This window comes from Chironomus tepperi, unplaced genomic scaffold (genome assembly GCF_022539635.2).
Source record: "Chironomus tepperi strain 1889 unplaced genomic scaffold, CSIRO-AGI_Ctep_v1 contig_13, whole genome shotgun sequence".
Lineage (NCBI taxonomy): Eukaryota > Metazoa > Arthropoda > Insecta > Diptera > Chironomidae > Chironomus > Chironomus tepperi.
The window spans coordinates 389,150-409,592 of record NW_027226135.1 but is presented as its reverse complement, the minus strand read 5'-3'; the positions used below and the strand labels follow the sequence as shown (position 1 = coordinate 409,592).

General features: G+C 34.6%; 4 protein-coding genes and 1 long non-coding RNA gene across 7 annotated transcripts; 2 read left to right on the top strand and 3 right to left on the bottom strand.

The window, feature by feature from the left end:
• Positions 1 to 236: 236 nt before the first annotated feature.
• Positions 237 to 15,511, bottom strand: LOC139091258 (uncharacterized). 3 transcript variants are annotated; one of them, XM_070641262.1, is made up of 10 exons: positions 15,079 to 15,511; positions 14,593 to 15,015; positions 4,957 to 5,116; positions 3,780 to 4,637; positions 3,303 to 3,719; positions 2,503 to 3,038; positions 2,092 to 2,350; positions 1,985 to 2,028; positions 1,729 to 1,792; positions 237 to 1,327 (listed from the first exon to the last, which is right to left on the bottom strand). In XM_070641262.1, the coding sequence occupies exons 1-10, from the start codon at positions 15,289 to 15,291 to the stop codon at positions 870 to 872; spliced, it is 3,432 nt and encodes a 1,143-aa protein (XP_070497363.1). In that variant the 5' UTR covers positions 15,292 to 15,511; the 3' UTR covers positions 237 to 869. The 3 variants fall into 3 exon arrangements, with proteins under 3 accessions (XP_070497363.1, XP_070497371.1, XP_070497356.1); XM_070641270.1 differs by lacking the exons at positions 14,593 to 15,015; positions 15,079 to 15,511 and adding exons at positions 5,197 to 5,619; positions 5,683 to 5,911; positions 6,575 to 6,721 and having other exon boundaries at positions 1,985 to 2,350; XM_070641255.1 differs by having other exon boundaries at positions 1,985 to 2,350.
• On the top strand, positions 7,056 to 10,508 carry LOC139091388 (atlastin-1-like). The gene is made up of 5 exons (XM_070641455.1): positions 7,056 to 7,168; positions 7,637 to 7,865; positions 7,941 to 8,362; positions 8,922 to 9,081; positions 9,138 to 10,508. Exons 3-5 carry the CDS (start codon positions 8,129 to 8,131, stop codon positions 10,331 to 10,333), a joined length of 1,590 nt encoding a protein of 529 aa, XP_070497556.1. The 5' UTR covers positions 7,056 to 7,168; positions 7,637 to 7,865; positions 7,941 to 8,128; the 3' UTR covers positions 10,334 to 10,508.
• On the bottom strand, positions 11,513 to 11,942 carry LOC139091458 (uncharacterized). The gene is made up of 3 exons (XR_011544513.1): positions 11,806 to 11,942; positions 11,660 to 11,726; positions 11,513 to 11,598 (listed from the first exon to the last, which is right to left on the bottom strand). It is a non-coding gene; the product is annotated as an uncharacterized lncRNA (long non-coding RNA).
• LOC139091584 (uncharacterized protein PF3D7_1120000-like) lies at positions 12,206 to 14,328 on the bottom strand. Its single transcript, XM_070641731.1, has 5 exons — positions 14,319 to 14,328; positions 13,424 to 14,272; positions 13,014 to 13,352; positions 12,516 to 12,821; positions 12,206 to 12,438 (listed from the first exon to the last, which is right to left on the bottom strand). Exons 1-5 carry the CDS (start codon positions 14,326 to 14,328, stop codon positions 12,206 to 12,208), a joined length of 1,737 nt encoding a protein of 578 aa, XP_070497832.1.
• An 802-nt stretch (positions 15,512 to 16,313) lies between the features above and the next one.
• LOC139091366 (atlastin-like) lies at positions 16,314 to 20,414 on the top strand. The gene is made up of 5 exons (XM_070641415.1): positions 16,314 to 16,366; positions 16,996 to 17,224; positions 17,288 to 17,710; positions 18,418 to 18,577; positions 18,634 to 20,414. The coding sequence occupies exons 2-5, from the start codon at positions 17,108 to 17,110 to the stop codon at positions 19,827 to 19,829; spliced, it is 1,896 nt and encodes a 631-aa protein (XP_070497516.1). The 5' UTR covers positions 16,314 to 16,366; positions 16,996 to 17,107; the 3' UTR covers positions 19,830 to 20,414.
• The last annotated feature ends 29 nt before the right edge of the window (positions 20,415 to 20,443 follow it).

The following is a 20,443-nucleotide window of genomic DNA, read 5'->3' as shown; positions in this document are numbered from 1 at the left end:
TGTGAGAGATTGTGGCTTTAGTATTGGTTATGCTTACCAAAAATATAGTTACAGCTGGTGACTGTTGATATTTTAAATGTATTTGATGACTGGAACCTGTTTGATTTGTGGATTTTTTTTGTTTACAATTTGAGTCAAAGAGAAGCAATAAATTTTATAGAGAATAATAGGCATAAATGCCGGCATAGAGCAACGATTGAAGTATGTAAACAAGAGAGTCATGAATTTGAGTTTTAGAGAGGCTTAATAGCTTTATTTTATTGGATTATGATAGATTTATTGATTATTAATAATATAAATAGGGGGCAGTTCATGTATTACGTAACGCTCTTAATGCTGCGTAATGTTACGTACCGCTGGGTATATTACGTACCGCTCGGTATGTTACGTACCGCTCGGTATGTTACGTACTGCTCGGTATGTTACGTACCGTTCGGTATATTACGTACCGCTCGGTATGTTACGTACCGCTCGGTATGTTACGTACCGCTCGGTATGTTACGTACCGCTCGGTATTTTACGTACCGCTCGGTATATTACGTACCGCTCGGTATGTTACGTACCACTCGGTATGTTACGTAACGCTCGGTATGTTACGTACCGCTCGGTATGTTACGTACCGCTCGGTATGTTACGTATCGCTCGGTATGTTACGTACCGCCCGGTATGTTACGTAACGCTCAAAACCTCGGTACGAGCATTACGTAATATTACGAGCGTTACGTAATATTATGAGCGTTACGTAATATTACTAGCGTTACGTAATGCTCGAACTTTTACGTAACGATCGAACGGCCCACCTAACCCCTCCCTTTACCCTTAACAGTGCTACGTAATACAGAACCACCCTATCTAAAATTCTAATTAATTCACTTATTCTTATTTTCCTGATTTTTGGCAAATTCATCGTCAAGTTTTGATTCCAATTTTGCTAAAATAACGTCCTTTTCACTTTTGAATTCCTTAGTATCTTTAATCCTATCTTCTAGCTTGCTCTTTGCATTCTGTACTGCAATTTCGTGCATCACTTTAGTATACTCTTTGCTTTTAATAGCATCTGAATTTTCGAGCATGTAGTCATTGTAACTTTTGATGACACTTTCAATAATAACATCAATTTGAGTTGACAATGTCATTTGAACTACATCTCGTGCATTTGGCATGAAAGATTGTTGAAACATTTCATGATAATTTACAATCACAGTTATAAATATGAATCCAGTTACTATTAATCCATTAATCTTTTTAATGATCAAGTTGTCAGGATGTAGAAATGGTAGAATCTTCTGTTCTGGTGACTTATTAAAGTATGCAAATACGGTTCCATCTAAAAAAGATTAAAAGACAATTATGTAGGTATAGTCTGAGTTTGCAGGACTTGTGGAGTTCAGTCTCCGGATTTTCAAAAAGATGAGCTTGTGGACTTTGAGTCCGGCCTTAAAAGAAGGCAATTAAACTTTATTATTGAGGTTAATCCGGACTTCAAGCATGATATTTCACTGATAAGGTACTGTACAGTGATATGACATGTTGGTACAGTGGTACATGCACCTGTATCTTACTACATCATACCATCCAGTACACTATTGGTGCACAACTGGGTTACAAGACAGATATACCATGTTATCATACTATGAGTACTTCTATACCGTCCCAGTGCTGTATCTATACTGAACCAAGTTGTTCCACCACCAGATAAATTGACAAAATATGGTGAAAATTACTTACTAATACGTGGAAGAAACCAAGCGTTCCAAATCTTTCGTAACAAATTTACGATACTCCAGCTATCCTGAATAGATAAATATAAAGCATATGTTAATCCATAGTTATGTACATCACAAGATCAAGTGGACAACCCCTGACAGGGGCGTAGCCAGAAAATTTTTGTAGGGGGACGAGCAACCAATTATCAAAGGAGGGGCTCTTGTCTTCAATGGCTACGTCCCTTACCCTTCTGGATATGCTCCTAATTTCAACTTACCCAACTGTTCCAAGCAAATCCTAATCTTTGACAGCACGTAAATCCTTTATTTTTAAAATCATTACAAAGTTTTAATCTGCTTACTACATTTCTGTATATTTCTATACCTTGTGTAAGTATATCCGGTACATTTATGACTTGAACCGATGACATTAAAGTTGATATTAAGTAAATTTTTAAACAATTATAAAAATGATTGCCAAACAATCCTTGAATGTTCATTAGAACTATAGCAATGTCACCATTGTCTTTGGATGTGTGCAGGAACACATCATTCCACATTTCCAGAGATGCTGACCCAGAAGTAAGTGTTGAAGATTGGACATATTTGCGTCTATTTTGATTTTTTTGGTACAATGATTGGTACTAAAATGATAGAAAATTTGAAAATTGACAGTTCCTGGATGTTTAGGGACCGTTCGCATATTACAGTCAGTAATAGGGGTGGCGGAATTCCGAGAATTCCATAGATCCGGAACGTAATTAGCGAACGGTACCTTAACAGTAGTTGTACTTACTTTTCCATACAAATAGTCCAAGCAGATGTTCAGTGTCTTAATTTTATCTTCACTATCATCTCCAGTAATCAGCACAGCAACAATTTTGCGATTTTTTACTGTCTCGTGACCAAATATCTTGGTAAGTTGTTCAGCATTAATCACAAAATCATTCTGTTCGGAATATGTGATGAGCTTGATGATTGGTGGCCCTTCTAGAACCAACTTCCATTCTTCTTCCATCCTTCGCTGGTCTTTGTTTGTTGCTGTTCCATCTAAATTGCGATCTTGTCGATTATTTCTCTTAGAATTTGAAGATGTATCAGGAAATTCCACTTTTTCCCATGACGAATCACTGTCATCCTTATGATCAGTGCTAGTTGATGCTCCAGGTTGGCAATAATCATGATCGAAATTGACTTCCTCATTCCTAATCTCCTTTGACATTTCATCGTTGACTTTATCAATCTTTTCTTGTAGTTTAACAATCTCAGATGTTATTTGTTCAATATCAATCACAGTTTGAGTAGGTTCTCTTGCTAAGAATTTGGACTCTTCTGTAAAAAATACAAAAATTTGTGATTTTTGCTTCTAAAAAGACATACTGAATAGTACAAATTGATTAATCGATCTAAAATCCAGCACAAGGCTGATGTGACTCTCGTATTTCGGCCTGTGGGTTGGAACCAGAGTTGGCAGGACTCCAATGTGGAATTTTAGAGTACTGACTCCCAAACTCCTGCCAACTCTAGTTGGATCTACAGCCGAATAACTGATTTGTGCTACTCTGGACAATAATATTTAAAAATAATGGCAATTACCTGATCTCGGATTGAATTGACTTTGTTTAAATTCTGATTGTTCGATGTCAATGGTTGACGATTCTTTACTGGAATCAAACGTATTTCTAGCTATATTGTAATATGGATCATATTCTTTAAGAACAAGGTTTGATATTTCAGGTGTAGTTTGACTCTCTTGTGTGGTTGACCCCTGTTCATTTTTAGCGATATCTAAATCTGCAATGTCATCAGATCTTGGTGTATCCGGTTTAGATTCCTCGATCTTAATGACATTGTCTTCGGCAACAATAGTTTGCATCTGTGAATTGATTTCCTTTTTGGTGTCGTTTTCTGATTCAAGCTTAATGTCATCGCTTTGTGATCTTGTTGGATTGCTGATAATATTAGACGCTGGTTCTTCATTTTCTTTCAATACATTGGATACATTATCTGCATCTATAGAAATTAGTGATTTAATTAGACATAAACATACAGTAACAGATAGAAATGACTTACTCGAATGCTGATCCTGAGTTGACTGTTCAGGACTCTTTTGTTCTCTTTGTCTTCGTTCAGCTTCAATCCTGGTTTCCTCTACTTTATCGTGTAGAGCCCTGATTTCATCGTCAGCTGTTTGCCTTGCAAGTTCTTTACGCTTTTCAATTTCTGCGCATTCCTCATTTAATTTTTGAGTTATTTCGTCTAGTTCTTGTTGCTTCTTTTGATTTTCCAGTTCCAATGCCTTCTTTGACTCTTGCTTGACCTTTTCCAGCTGTGCTTCTGCCGCTTCTTTCTCTTTTTGTATCCTTTCAAGCTCTTTTCTTTGCTTTTCTTCCATTTCCTTTTCAAGCTTTTCCTTTTCTTCCTTCAATCGACGCTTCTCCTTTTCATGTTGCTGAATTAAATCCTTGAAAATTTCCTCAATTTTCCTGTCAAGGACCTTCCTGTAATTCTCATGCTCACCAGCACTTCCCATTTTTTGAGCCTCGTTGTACATTTGCATTGCTGATTCTTTTGATTTTTCATGGATTAACGGAATCTCGCACTCATTTTGAATATTCTTACGATGCTCATTTCCAACCTGCTTATAATGCTCGATGCATGCACTTAACAGTATCTCCATTTCCTTCATTGTCATAGATTGTAGGACACTTTGTGACTGCAGCAGCTCGTCTTTCTCAAAAACACTTAATTGGCTATTTACATATTCATAGAATTCATCTCCATTTAGGCCACTTCCGTTAACCTTTTTAACGGCTAAATTCTCAGGTTTTAAGAGATGATCGACCAACTTGTCAAGTTCCTCTGTGAAATCTTCATCGATTTTTTTCCAACTTCCGTTATATCCTCTAGTTCCTGTTGCAACTACTTTTCCTAAAATATATAAAATATTTAGGTATTTAACCTATCCGGGATATCCTTCCTAACACTACACAGACTATATACAGATAGACATTGCTATTATAGTATACATCGTCTACCCTACTCTAGCTTCAGCCCAAGAGGGCCTAGGATAGGATAGAGTAACCTAGGATATTCCGTTGGATTATTCAGGGTTAAGACGAGTATCCATACGGAGGATTTGAATAATCTTGCGGAATATCCTAAGTTACTCTACCCAATCCTAATATAAACCGTTGGATAGGCTAAGAAACCGACAACAGACCAAGCGTGGAAGTTAACAAATACATACCTGGATGTGGAAGTAATGCACAACTAACATCATCATATGAATTAAGTATGGATTCACAAAGGTATGCCAATTCTACCTTCTGGTTGCCTGACTGGCCGATAAAATGATCCAAATATTTCCGGCCACCATCAATGCCATAATAAAATTCTTCTGTATTAGTCTAAAATACATCAATATAAATAGAATCAGATGTGTATTTAGGAGGGATGGATAGGCTGCATATTATCATGATATACTTACCCAATCTCTGATAAGGAATACCAAATTCTGGAAATATTTCGCATCCTTATTGATGTCCATTTTAGAAGCAAATTTGGCACATTCTATAGCAGATTGTAAGAATTGTAAATGATCATCCTGAATGACACCTGACAAATTAAAGACTTGAATTGATGATATTAAAATGTCAAGAGTAAAAATCCTTGAATTGTCCATAGAACTTGTTACATTATCAAAAAGACCATGTGTGTCTACTACAATAATAGCAATTTCATTTCCTGTAGCTTCATCTTCATGTAAGAAGACATCATTCCAGATGACAATACCAGTTGTATCACGATCAGTTCCAGAACGCCATGAGAATCCTGAAAGTGGTTCATTTTCATCACCAAGCCAATCAGTTGGATTTGATAGAGAATTTTTAGGATTGTTAATTGATGGATACTAAAAGAATTTGAATAAATTTGGAATCAGAGAGTGAGTGAGTGAGTGAGAGAGAGAACTCACATGAGCATATAAATAGCGCAGACAATAATCCAAGAAGAAACTTTTGCCTTTCCTATAAGCACCGATGATGGAAAATGCAACAATTTTGCGATTTTTTACATCAGCATGTAGGAACATTTTTTTAAAGGTTCATCGTTGATAAAAACTTTATTATCTTTAGTAAATCCGAGTACATTTTCAGAATTTCCATGTGCATGTTGATGACTTGCCATTTTTTCTTCTTATTATTCTAATAATACAAAAATAATTACTTAATTTAATGACATTTCACATAACTTTCAATACACGACCACATCCATCCATCCACATAACATTAATACAAATAACATTTCATTCAAGATAACAAATATATAAAAAAATAACCAAAAAACATTGTTATACACTTCATTATTCATCAATTTCATAACTATTACATAGGATATACTCATAAATGACACCAAATTATGAACAGAACAGCTAACTCATATCATATTTGAATATATTCAGACACTAAGCATCATGATCTATGTAGGAATATCTTGTTATACAAAGTAAGTTGAGGATTGTGTTAGGAATAACTTGTTATGTTAGCTTTTTAAGAACAAATGGGAGTCTGTGATTTATATGCAGTACAATGCTAATAATAGCTCAACATGTGTGGGTTCACCAGACCTCCTGCTCATACTCAGACCTTAAATTACTTTATATGACCTACAAAAAGAAGGATCTAAGCCGCGTTTATCGTGTATATGACTAAAAAAAGGGATAATTAAACAATTTTCTATGCCGTGCATCAAATTTTACTATTGCAGGAATTATATTGGAATTATTAGGGACCAAAAAATGAAATCCTTAAGCTAATAAGCCACTGTGACTCAATAAAATTTAATTATTCCCCAAAAAAATTACTCACATTTGTCAGCAATGTATTCACTGTGATCCTCACACTTTAGCACTTGTAGAACAACTGATTCAAAAATTAATCAGATACACTTGCTTTATATATTTCGTTATTTTAGTAGTCTTGCTTCACACATGTGAATTCATTGATAATGCGAAAAGAAGGATTATTGAAAATAATCAATTTTTAAGGGCAACCATCTGCTTTGTTATTGCCAAGACTTCATAAAAATTTTTAAATTTTTACATTCGTTTTTGACTCACTAAACACAAGACTGACCTCGAAGTAAATTTCAAAATTATTCATTCGAGTTGATTTCGAGCTCTGGAATCATTTTCAGTGGATTAGTCCTTTTAAAATACTTAAATTGTTCCTTTACCTTATCAAACTAAGCAGATGGTCATCCAAATATTCATCATTAATAGCTTTAGTACTCTGTGTATAACATTAAGTTATAAATTGTTATATTGTACTAAAGTACGTGAGTAGATAACTGTAAAACGAAAAGAAAAGTATATAAAACGAGCAAAACTGATTAAATTTGTCATAAGTTGTTCTACAAGTGCTAAAGTGTGAGGATCATAGTGAAAATATTGGTGAAAAAATGTGAGTAATTTTTTTCCTGGAATATATAAATTTTAATTGCGTCATAGTGACTTAATAGCTTAAGGATTTCAATTTTTGGAGCATACGTATTATAATATATCCGGCAACCATGGGTGCATTAAGTATACATAACAATTGAACGATCCCCAAGTTAATTCATAACTTAATTTGTATAACAAGATATTCCTACATAGATCGTGATGCTGAGTGCCTGAATATATTCAAATATGATATGACTTAGCTTTTCTGTTCATAATTTGGTGTCATTTATGAGTATATCCTATGTAATAGTTATGAAATTGATGAATAATGAAGTGTATAACAATGTTTTTTGGTTATTTTTTTATATATTTGTTATCTTGAATGAAATGTTATTTGTATTAATGTTATGTGGATGGATGGATGTGGTCGTGTATTGAAAGTTATGTGAAATGTCATTAAATTAAGTAATTATTTTTGTATTATTAGAATAATAAGAAGAAAAAATGGCAAGTCATCAACATGCACATGGAAATTCTGAAAATGTACTCGGATTTACTAAAGATAATAAAGTTTTTATCAACGATGAACCTTTAAAAAAATGTTCCTACATGCTGATGTAAAAAATCGCAAAATTGTTGCATTTTCCATCATCGGTGCTTATAGGAAAGGCAAAAGTTTCTTCTTGGATTATTGTCTGCGCTATTTATATGCTCATGTGAGTTCTCTCTCTCTCTCTCTCTCTCTCTCACTCACTCTCTCTCTGATTCCAAATTTATTCAAATTCTTTTAGTATCCATCAATTAACAATCCTAAAATTCTCTATCAAATCCAACTGATTGGCTTGGTGATGAAAATGAACCACTTTCAGGATTCTCATGGCGTTCTGGAACTGATCGTGATACAACTGGTATTGTCATCTGGAATGATGTCTTCCTACATACAATAGAAAGAACTGGTGAAAAAGTCGCCATCGTCGTCATGGACACCCAAGGACTCTTCGACAACCAAACGTCACCGATGGAGAATTCCAAGATTTTCGCACTTGGAACATTAATATCATCAATTCAAGTCTTGAACTTGTCTGGTTTGATTCAGGAAGATCAGCTACAATATCTACAATTTGCTACTGAGTTTGCCAAGTATGCTGCATCCAACAACCAAGGACTTGCTGGAAAATGCTTCCAGAATTTGATGTTCTTGATCAGAGATTGGGTAAGTCAGCCTTTATAGTTTATATTAGAGTTCAAAGTCGACTTGAATTTTGTATGATTTTTCATAATTCTCCATGGAAAAGTCGAATTGAGTCGACTCGACTCGATCCAAAATTCAAGTCGACTTCTAGGTCTGGTAAACACCTTGACTAGTTTATACTTTCACCATGAGAGCTTTCTTCGTGTCTTGATTTACTCAAAGTCCGATATTAGTTTTTTAACAGGTAAAGGTGCCGCTTTTAGGTACCTTAGTGGTCTTTCTATACCATAAAAGCATGCTCTGCGTATGTTAGGGTTTACCTTTTGCTAAATTGTGGATTAAGGGTTGGGATGTCATGCATATAAGAAAGGAGCGTATTCTGAGGGGTATTTAAGATCACTAGGACGGCCATCTGCTGTATTTTTGTGGGGACAGTCCTGTACTTTTCTCCATTACTGCTGAGCCCCGACAAAGCCTCAGAATGTCTCGATTTTTTTGCGAAAATCCTTAGGTCACCTTAAAGATCAAAAAACCCTAAAAAGCCAGTCCTAATTTTGACATTTTCTATTAAATGGTGTAGCAAAATCCTTACAACTATGCTTACGGAATTGACGGTGGACGAAAATATCTTATGAACTTTCTGGAAATCAGTAGAGATCAAACAGAGGAACTTAAGTCGGTCCGCGAATTCATTCATACCTCATTTGAGGAATTGAGTTGCTTTTTGCTGCCATTCCCAGGTAAGACTAGGTTTAATGACTGTCAAATTGGATAATGACAATAAATTATGTTCTAGGTACATTTGTGACAGGAGCTAAGAAACTAAATGGTGAGGTTTACGATGGAAGTCATAAAATAATGGACGAAGACTTTAAAATTCACATTCGTGCCTTAATTGAGCGTCTTTTGAGTCCAGATCGTCTTGTTCTTAAGAAATTCAACGGATGTAGCATAAAAGGTGCTGACTTTTGTGATGTTATTGTGCAATACTTCAAGCTGTTCCAGACAGAGAGACTTCCACAAGCTCAGACCATCTTCGATGCGACCGTTGAGAAGCAAATGTCATTGCTTCATGCTGAATGCATGGATTGCTACAAGGAAACAGTTTTTAAGAATCTTGACATCCTTGAAAGTGAAAAACAGATTAAAATGCTGCACGAATTGAGTCGCAATAAGGCACTGCTGATGTACAGCGAGTCAAAAAAGATGGGAAATGCCAGTCATTATGCCAAATTCAAGAAAATGCTGGAAACTGAAATTGACGAGTTGTATGCTGAATGGAGTAAGTATACAGAAGAAAGCATGAAGAAGGTCGCAGAGGAAGTCGAGAAGACACGATTGGCACTGGAAGAGAAGCAAAAGGCTGAACGTGAACTAATCGAAAGTGAGATAAAGGCATCACAACGTCTTATGGAAATGGAAAGGATGAAGGCAGGCATGGAACTTGAAAAGGCAAAATACACGAAGGAAATTGAAATAGCACAGATTAAATGGGAAGCAGAACAGAAGAAAATTGCAGCCGAAAAGGAATTTGAGATGGAAAAATTCAAATATGAGAAGCAAATTGAGCATGAACGTTACATGGCCGAGCAGGAAATGGCCAAACTCAAACTACAGAATGACAATACCAATTTAAATGCTGAAAAAGTACTCGAAATGGAAAGAATGACTGCAGAAAGGAATTTAGAACGTGAAAGATATGAACGACAAAGGGAAATTGATGCTGCAAATCAGGCACGTGAACGTGCAGCTATTGCTGCTGATAAGCTACGTGAGCTTGAGGTTTTAAAATTGACAAAAGAAATGGAATTCCATAAATTCCTGCAAGATAAGGAGAATGCTGAGGTCAGGCTTAAAGTTGAGAGGGAACGCATCAATGTCCTTAAATTGGAACAGCAACGTGATGCAGAAATACGAAGAAAAGTGGAGCTTGAGAAGGAAAATGATGCATTAAAGTTAAAGAAAAAAAGGGAACAGTGTCCTATTGCATGAATCCCTTGTCAGCATCCTTAATGATTAGTCTAGTTCAGTGTTCTTTAATTTTTGTGACGCGAGACAATTTGGGGATGCCATAAAGCGCGTAATCTTGATCACCAAGGTGTGACTCTTTGATTTTAAATGTAACAAAAATTATGCAAAATAAATAATGTGGAAAAATTTAAAACAATTCTTTGATTTCTCTGATTCATGGTCATTTGGTATTAGTAATTGGCAAGCGGAAGTCAGCGATAGGCTAAATAATACTCAACACTCGATGTTGCAATTTAGGCAACATCGTAAATGGCGTCAAAAAGCATAAAAACACTAAATACGACGGTAGACATGCTAGAATGGATGAAGACTTCAGAACGGAATTAATAGTGCTGAGTGTAGTCTTTTTGCACCATGAACACCAGTATTGATATCTTGCTTTTGACTTTGAAAAAGGCAAAATCTTGCAATGGCAATGCCTTTTTCAAATACAATCCATATCAATTCTGATGAAAAAGAACTCCTTGGCTGTAAGGATACGTAATAAGAAAACAATCTTATATTGAATTATAATTTAATACTTTATTCTAGGAATTAAAAAAAAATTTATGCGCATAATATGCACCTAAAAATAAATGCTTATAAGCGCTTATTTGTGCATAATTATGCACCTGGGATTGAAACAAAAAAAAAAAAAACATTTTAAAAGTTTTAAATTTAAATAATTTAAAAAAGATTACCGTTAAAATATTTTTTCATGAATACTTGAAAAAATGTGCGAATAATTTTTGTTCATAAGCGCTCATTATGCGACGATGAGCGCCTAACTTCTGAACCCTATTATTTTTGATTTGCTTCAAATATATTGTTAAGTAATGCTTCCAATTTCGGTAAAATGACATCTCTGTCACTTTTGAACTCGCCAAGCTTATTATTGAAATCATCAAGCATGTTCATTGCGTTCTGCATTGCAATTTTATGCAGTTCTTCAGTATACTCTTTGCTTTTAATAACAACTTGATTTTTGACCATAAAGTCATTGTAACAGTCGATGCATCTTTTGAGGTAAATTTCATTTTGGCATGACATTATAATTGAATGGATATCTTTTACTGATGGCATGGAAGATTTTTGAAACTTTTCATGATAAAATACAATCATCTGTTTAAATTCGGATCCTGTTAATTTTAGTCCATTGACTTCTTTCGTGATTAACTTGTCAGGATGCAGATATGGTAAAATCATCTGTTCTGATGTCTCATTAAACTCTACAAAAACTGTTTGATCTGAAATGGATAAAAATTATAAATTTTTTGATATTAAAAAATATAATTTTAAATTACTTACTAATATGTGGAAGAAGCATATTCTTCCATAACTTGTATATGTCTACTTTTACGCAAAATTTTTTATTCTGTAAAGATTAACGATTTAGTAAGTTTTTACTGTCTTAGACCGCAAATAATTTGCACAAAATTAACCAATAATCTTACCCAATATTTCATAATTATTATGGAATCTTTCAAATTTTCATTAATTCCTTTACTTTTGAACCCAAAACCTAGTTTTAATATACTTGCAACATTTAAGTATGTCCATCTATTTTCTGTGTTAAAATCATTTAAATTTATGAATTGCATCGATGATATTATTGATGCAAGTTGGAACAATTTCAAACAATAAATTGGATGAAATTTGTTAACGACTTTACCAAACAATCCAAGAATGTTCATTACAACTATAGCAATTTCATCATTGTCTTCGGATGTGTGAAGGAACACATCATTCCACATTTCCAGAGATGCTGTACCAGAAGTAGGAGTTGAAGACTGGACATATTTGTGTCTATTTACATTTTTCTGGTACAATGATGGATACTGAAATGATACAAATTTAGAAATTGACAGTTCCTGGATGTTTAATGGTATTTGTACTTACATTTCTATACAAGAAGTCCAAGCAGCTGTTCAGTGTTCTAATTTTATCTTCACCCTCATCTCCAGTAATCAGCACAGCCACAATTTTGCGATTTTTTACTGTCTCGTGACCAAATATATTGATAAGTTGTTCAGTATAAATCACAGATTCGTTCTGCTCGGAAAATGTGATAAGCTTGATTGGCGCATCTGTAGATGAATACAAAATGAATAAATTTCAAGACCCAACATCCACCCTCCCCCTTCGACAGATGTAAAATACTTACTCTGATTCATAATCATTGTTGTGTTATCCAAATGGTGATCTTGTTGATGTCTTCTATCAGAATTTAAAGATGTATCAGCTAATTCGGCCTCTTCTAATGATGATCCAGTGTAGAGCATATGATCAGTGCTAGTTGATGCTCCAGGTTGGCGATCAAAATAACAAAAACTGGCTTCGTTATTCAAATTGTGCTTTGAGATTTTATCGCTGACTTTATCAATCGTTTCATGTAGATTAACAAACTCAGATGTTGTTTGGTCAATATTAATGATAGTTTGAGGAGGTTCACTTGCTAAGAATTTAGAGCCTACTTTTAAAAATACAAAGATTTGTGATTATAGCTTCTGACATGACAGACCAAATAGTACAGATCGGTTAATTGACAATAAATCCAACTCACAGGCCGAGATACCCACAGACCGAGAATCACACCGGAGTTTAGATAGATTAACTGATTTGTACTATTTGGAACGATAGTTTTAAAAAAAATGGCAATTACCTGATCTCGGATTGGATTTACTTTGTTCTTTACTAGAATCAAAAGTATTTCTAATTTTATTCATAAATTGTTCAAATTCTTTTGCGATCGATTCTTGTCCTTTTTTAGAACAGTCTAAATCTGCAATATCATCAGATCTCGATGTATCCGATTTAGATTCCTCGATCATAATGACATTGTCTTCAGCAACGATGATCTGCATCTGTGAATCGTTTTCCTTTGAGCTTTCATTTTCTGATTTAAGCTTAATGTCTGCATTTTGTGGTATTGGAAGATTGTTGATGATATTAGTCGTCGGTTCTTCATTTTCTTTCAATACATCAGACATATTATCTGCATCTGTAAGAACTAAGTGATTTGGTTAGACATAAACAGACAGAAGCAGACAGAAACCGCCAAAAATGACTTACTTGAATGCTGATCCTTAGTTGACTGTTCCGAACTGTTTTGTTCTCTTTGTCTTTGTTCAACTAGCTTCCTGGTTTCTTCGATTTTATCGTGAAAAGCCTTGATTTGATCATCAGCTGCCTGCCTTGCAATCTCTTTAAGTTTTTCAATTTCTTCGCGTTCCTGCTTTGATTTTTCAACTAATTCGGCTAATTCCTGTTCCTTCTTTTGATTTTCCAGTTCCAGTGCTTTGGCTGATTCTTGCTTGACTTTTTCCAGCTGTTCTTCTGCTGCTTCTTTCTCTTTTTGTATCCTTTCAACCTCTTTTCTCTGCTTTTCTTCCATTTCCTTTTCAAGCTTTTCCTTTTCTTCTTTCAATCGTCGCTTCTCATTTTCAAGTTGCTGCATTAAATCCTTGAAAATTTCCTCAATTTTCCTGTCAAGGACCTTCCTGTAATTCTCATGCTCACCAGAACTTCCCATTTTTTGTGCCTCGTTGTACATTGTCATTGCTGCTTCTTTTGACTTTTCATGGATTAACGGAATCTCGCATTCATTTTGAATATTCTTACGATGTTCATTCCCAACCTGCTTATAATGCTCGATGCATGCACTCAACAGTATCTCCATTTCCTTCATTGTCATCGATTGCAGGACACTTTGTGACTGCAGGAGCTCGTCTTTCTCGAAAACTCTTAATTGTCCATTTACATATTCATAAAATTCACTTCCATTTAGAGCACTTCCGTTAACTTTTTTAACGGCTAAATTCTCAGGTTTTAAGAGATGGTCGACCAACTTGTCAAGTTCCTCTTTGAAATCTTCATCGATTTTTTTCCAACTTCCGTTGTATCCTTTAGTTCCTGTTGCAACTGATTTTCCTAAAAAATGATAAATATTTAGGGCTTTATGACTAACTTATGTCCATGTCAAGCTTGCATATATCTACAAACCTGGATGTGGAAGTAATGCGCAGCTAACATTATCATATGAATCAAGTATGGATTCACAAATGTATGCCAATTCAACCTTCTGGTTGCCTGACTGGCCGATAAAATGATTCAAATATTTTCGGCCACCATCAATGCCATAGTAAAATTCTTCTGTATTAGTCTAAAATGAATGGAATCAGATGTGTATTTAGGAAGGGTGGACGGGGTGGATAGACTGGATATTTCCATAATATACTTACCCAATCTCTGATAAGGAATACCAAATTCTGGAAGCATTTCGCATCCTTTTTGATGTCCATTTTGGAAGCAAATTTGGCACATTCTATAGCAGATTGTAAGAATTGTAAATGATCATCCTGAATGACACCTGACAAATTAAAGACTTGAATTGATGATATTAAAATGTCAAGAGTAAAAATCCTTGAATTGTCCATAGAACTTGTTACATTATCAAAAAGACCATGTGTGTCTACTACAATAATAGCAATTTCATTTCCTGTAGCTTCATCTTTATGTAAGAAGACATCATTCCAGATGACAATACCAGTTGTAACACGATCAGTTCCAGAACGCCATGAGAATCCTGAAAGTGGTTCATTTTCATCACCAAGCCAATCAGTTGGATTTGATAGAGAATTTTTAGGATTGTTAATTGATGGATACTAAAAGAATTTGAATAAATTTTAAATCAGAGAGTGAGTGAGTGAGAGAGAGAGAGAACTCACATGAGCATATAAATAGCGCAGACAATAATCCAAGAAGAAACTTTTGCCTTTCCTATAAGCACCGATGATGGAAAATGCAACAATTTTGCGATTTTTTACATCAGCATGTAGGAACATGTTTTTTAAAGGTTCATCGTTGATAAAAACTTTATTATCTTTAGTAAATCCGAGTACATTTTCAGAATTTCCATGTGCATGTTGATGACTTGCCATTTTTTCTTCTTATTATTCTAATAATACAAAAATAATTACTTAATTTAATGACATTTCACATAACTTTCAATACACGACCACATCCATCCATCCACATAACATTAATACAAATAACATTTCATTCAAGATAACAAATATATAAAAAAATAACCAAAAAACATTGTTATACACTTCATTATTCATCAATTTCATAACTATTACATAGGATATACTCATAAATGACACCAAATTATGAACAGAATAGCCAAGTCATATCATATTTGAATATATTCAGGCACTAGGCATATTGATCTATGCAGGAATATCTTGTTATACAAAATAATTTATGGATTAACTTGGGGATCGTTCAATTGTTATGTATACTTATTGCACCCATGATTGCTGGATATATTATAATAATTATGCAACAGAAAATGAAATCCTTAAGCTAATAAGTCACTGTGACTAGTTAAAATGTAATTATACCCAAAAAAAAAATTACTCACATTTTTTCAACAATGTATTCACTGTGATCCTCACACTTTAGCACTTGTAACACAACTGATTCGAAATTTAATCTGATACACTTGCTTTATATATTACGTTTTTTAGTTGTCTTGCCTCACACATGTGAATTCATTGATAATGCGAAAAGGAAGATTAATGAAAATAATCATCAATTTTTTGGGCAGCCATCTGCTTTATTTTTGCCAAGAAGTCGATAACTCAATAGAAATTTTACATTAATTTTTGACTGGCCTCGATGTAAACTTCAATTTTATATGAATTCAATTTGATTTCGAGCTCTGGAATCATTTTCAGTGGACTAATCCTTTCAGAACACTTAACTGCTTCAATATCTTTTTAGCTTATTTAGTTTAGGTAGATGGACATCCAAATAGTCATCATTAATAGCTTTAGTACTCTGTGTATAACATTAAGTTATAAATTGTTATATTGTACTAAAGTACGTGAGTAGATAACTGTAAAACGAAAAGAAGAGTATATAAAATGAGCAAAACTGATTAAATTTTTCATCAGTAAGTCTACAAGTGCTAAAGTGTGAGGATCACAGTGAATACATTGCTGAAAAAATGTGAGTAATTTTTTTTGGTTAATAATTTCATTTTTAATTAGTCACAGCGGCTTATTAGCTTAAGGATTTCATTTTCTGGTATCTGATAATTGAAATATTAATCCTGCAATAGTAAAATCTATACATGGCATGGACAATTGTTTAATTGTGCTTTTTCGAATCATATTTATGGGACATGCGGCTTAGATTCTTTCTTTTGTAGGCCATAGACAGTAATTTAAGGTCTGAGTTAACGCAGGAGGTCTGGTGAACCCTCACTTGTTAAAATACCATTAGCCTTGCTCTTTGCATAACAATTGAACTATCCCCAAGTTAATCCATAAATTATTTTGTATAACAAGATATTCCTACATAGATCCACACTCGGAGTGTCTAAATATATTCAAATATGATGTGACTTAGCTGTTCTGTTCATAATTTGGTGTCATTTATGAGTATATCCTATGTAATAGTTATGAAATTGATGAATAATGAAGTGTATAACAATGTTTTTTGGTTATTTTTTTATATATTTGTTATCTTGAATGAAATGTTATTTGTATTAATGTTATGTGGATGGATGGATGTGGTCGTGTATTGAAAGTTATGTGAAATGTCATTAAATTAAGTAATTATTTTTGTATTATTAGAATAATAAGAAGAAAAAATGGCAAGTCATCAACATGCACATGGAAATTCTGAAAATGTACTCGGATTTACTAAAGATAATAAAGTTTTTATCAACGATGAACCTTTAAAAAAATGTTCCTACATGCTGATGTAAAAAATCGCAAAATTGTTGCATTTTCCATCATCGGTGCTTATAGGAAAGGCAAAAGTTTCTTCTTGGATTATTGTCTGCGCTATTTATATGCTCATGTGAGTTCTCTCTCTCTCTCACTCACTCACTCTCTGATTTCAAATTTATTCAAATTCTTTTAGTATCCATCAATTAACAATCCTAAAAATTCTCTATCAAATCCAACTGATTGGCTTGGTGATGAAAATGAACCACTTTCAGGATTCTCATGGCGTTCTGGAACTGATCGTGATACAACTGGTATTGTCATGTGGAATGACGTCTTCCTACATACAATGGAACGAACTGGTGAAAAAGTCGCCATCGTCGTTATGGATACTCAAGGACTCTTCGACAATCAGACGTCGCCAATGGAGAATTCCAAGATTTTTGCACTCGGCACATTAATATCATCAATTCAAGTCCTTAACCTGTCAGGTTTGATTCAGGAAGATCAACTACAATATCTACAATTTGCTACTGAGTTTGCCAAGTATGCTGCATCCAACAACCAAGGACTTGCTGGAAAATGCTTCCAGAATTTGATGTTCTTGATCAGAGATTGGGTAAGTCAGTCTTTATAGTTAAGACTAGAGCTCGAAATCGACTTGAATTTTGTATGATTTTTCATAATTCTCCATGGAAAAGTCGACTTGAGTCTGCTTGGCTCGATACAAAATTCAAGTCAACTTCAAAATTTCATCTCAAATCCCTACTAGGCAATGATACCTTTTTTAGGGACCATAGTGCTATTTTTGTACCATTAAAGCATGATCTGCGTCTGTTAGGGTTTTCCTTTTGCTAAATTATGGATTTATGATTTGAAATGGGTTGGGACTTCCTTTCCTTAATGTATTGCAATGGCTCAGTAGATGGACAAAATCAATCGGTTGTGTAGATTTTGTGATAATCATCAAGTCCTAAATTAGCTCATCTAAAGACGCGTCTTAGCGCTAAATCAAATAGCTTCGATGACAGTATAGCTCATTATCTTAGTCCAATTTTCCCCTAGATCACTACTATTGTGTTGACTTTTATTTTCACTTTGTCATGGGCATAAGACAGGAGCGTATTCTGAGGGGTATTTGGGACCACAAGGACGGCCATCTGTTGTATTTTTGCGGGGACAGTCCTGTACTTTTCTCCCTTGCTGCTGTGTCTCGACAAAACCTCAAAATGTCCCGATTTTTTGCAAAAATCCTTTCATCACCTTGAGGATAAAAAACCCTAAAAAGCCGGTCCTAATTTTGATATTTTCTATTAAATGGTGTAGCAAAATCCTTACAACTATGCTTACGGAATTGACGGTGGACGAAAATATCTAATGAACTTTCTGGAAATCAGTAGAGATCAAACAGAAGAACTTAAGTCGGTCCGCGAATTCATTCATTCCTCATTTGAGGAATTGAGTTGCTTTTTGCTGCCATTCCCAGGTAAGACTAGGTTTAATGACTGTCAAATTGGATAATAACACTAAATTATGTTCTAGGTACATTTGTGACAGGAGCCAAGAAACTAAATGGTGAGGTATACGATGGAAGTCATAAAATAATGGACGAGGACTTTAAAATTCACATTCGTGCCTTGATTGAGCGTCTTTTGAGTCCAGATCGTCTGGTTCTTAAAAAATTTAATGGATGTAGCATCAAAGGTGCTGACTTTTGTGATGTTATTGTGCAATACTTTAAGCTGTTCCAGACAGAGAGACTTCCACAAGCTCAAACCATCTTCGACGCGACCGTTGAGAAGCAAATGTCATTGCTTTATGCTGAATGCATGGATTGTTATAAGGAAACAGTTTTTAAGAATCATGACATCCTTGAAAGTGAAAAACAGATTAAAGCCTTACACGAATTGAGTCGCAACAAGGCACTGTTGATGTACAGCGAGTCAAAAAAGATGGGAAATGCCAGTCACGATGCCAAGTTCAAGAAAATGCTGGAAACTGAAATTGACGAGTTGTATGCTGAATGGAGTAAGTATACAGAAGACAGCATGAAGAAGGTAGCCGAGGAACTTGAAAAGACACGATTGGCACTGGAAGAGAAGCAAAAGGCTGAACGTGAACTAATCGAAAGTGAGATAAAGGCATCACAACGTCTTATGGAAATGGAAAGAATGAAGGCAGGCATGGAACTGGAAAAGGCAAAATACACGAAGGAAATTGAAATAGCACAGATTAAATGGGAAGCAGAACAGAAGAAAATTGCAGCCGAAAAGGAATTTGAGATGGAAAAATTCAAATATGAGAAGCAAATTGAGCATGAACGTTACATGGCCGAGCAGGAAATGGCCAAACTCAAACTACAGAATGAAAATACCAATTTAAATGCTGAAAAAGCACTCGAAATGGAAAGAATGACTGCCGACAGGAATTTAGAACGTGAAAGATATGAACGACAAAGGGAAATTGATGCTGCAAATCAGGCACGTGAACGTGCAGCTATTGCTGCTGATAAGCTCCGTGAGCTTGAGGTTCTAAAATTGACAAAAGAAATGGAATTCCATAAATTCCTACAAGATAAGGAGAATGCTGAGGTCAGGCTTAAAGTTGAGAGGGAACGCATCAATGTCCTTAAATTGGAACAGCAACGTGATGCAGAAATACGCAGAAAAGTGGAGCTTGAGAAGGAAAATGATGCATTAAAGTTAAAGAAAAAAAGGGAACAGTGTCCAATTGCATGAATCCCTTGTCAGCATCCTTAATGATTAGTCTAGTTCAGTGTTGTTTAAATTTTGTGACGCGGGACACTTTGGGAATGTCATAAAGCGCATGACGTTGATCACCAAGGTGTGACGTGCCACAAAAAAAATTATGACAACAGTGGACTAGTTTAATGTCTAGCTAGATGAGTGATTAATGGCATTTTGGTGTCATTTGTCATATTTATAGCTAATACATCATTTTATTTGCCTTTTTTGGATATATTTTCTAATAATTTCAATTTTTAATTATGTCAACCGTCATTCTTATTCAAATAACATTTATATTTTATTAGTCATCCCTAACAGGCAACAATAATCCTTTCATGATACCAAAATGGAAGCAAAGAATATGCTTTCGTGAGCTAGTTTCCCTTAAATATACTAGATGAGCATGCTCGTGAGCATTTGCTCTCCTCTTGAGACCACAATATTTGTCTCCTAGGGTACGGTACATAAAAGCCGTCTTTTTGTCTGTTGGGTGATATTTTATTCAATTTTGTAATGTACTCTTTGATTTTAAATGTAACAAAAATTATGCAAAATAAATAATGTGGAAAAATTCAATTGTTTTTAATTTATGCTCATTTGGTATT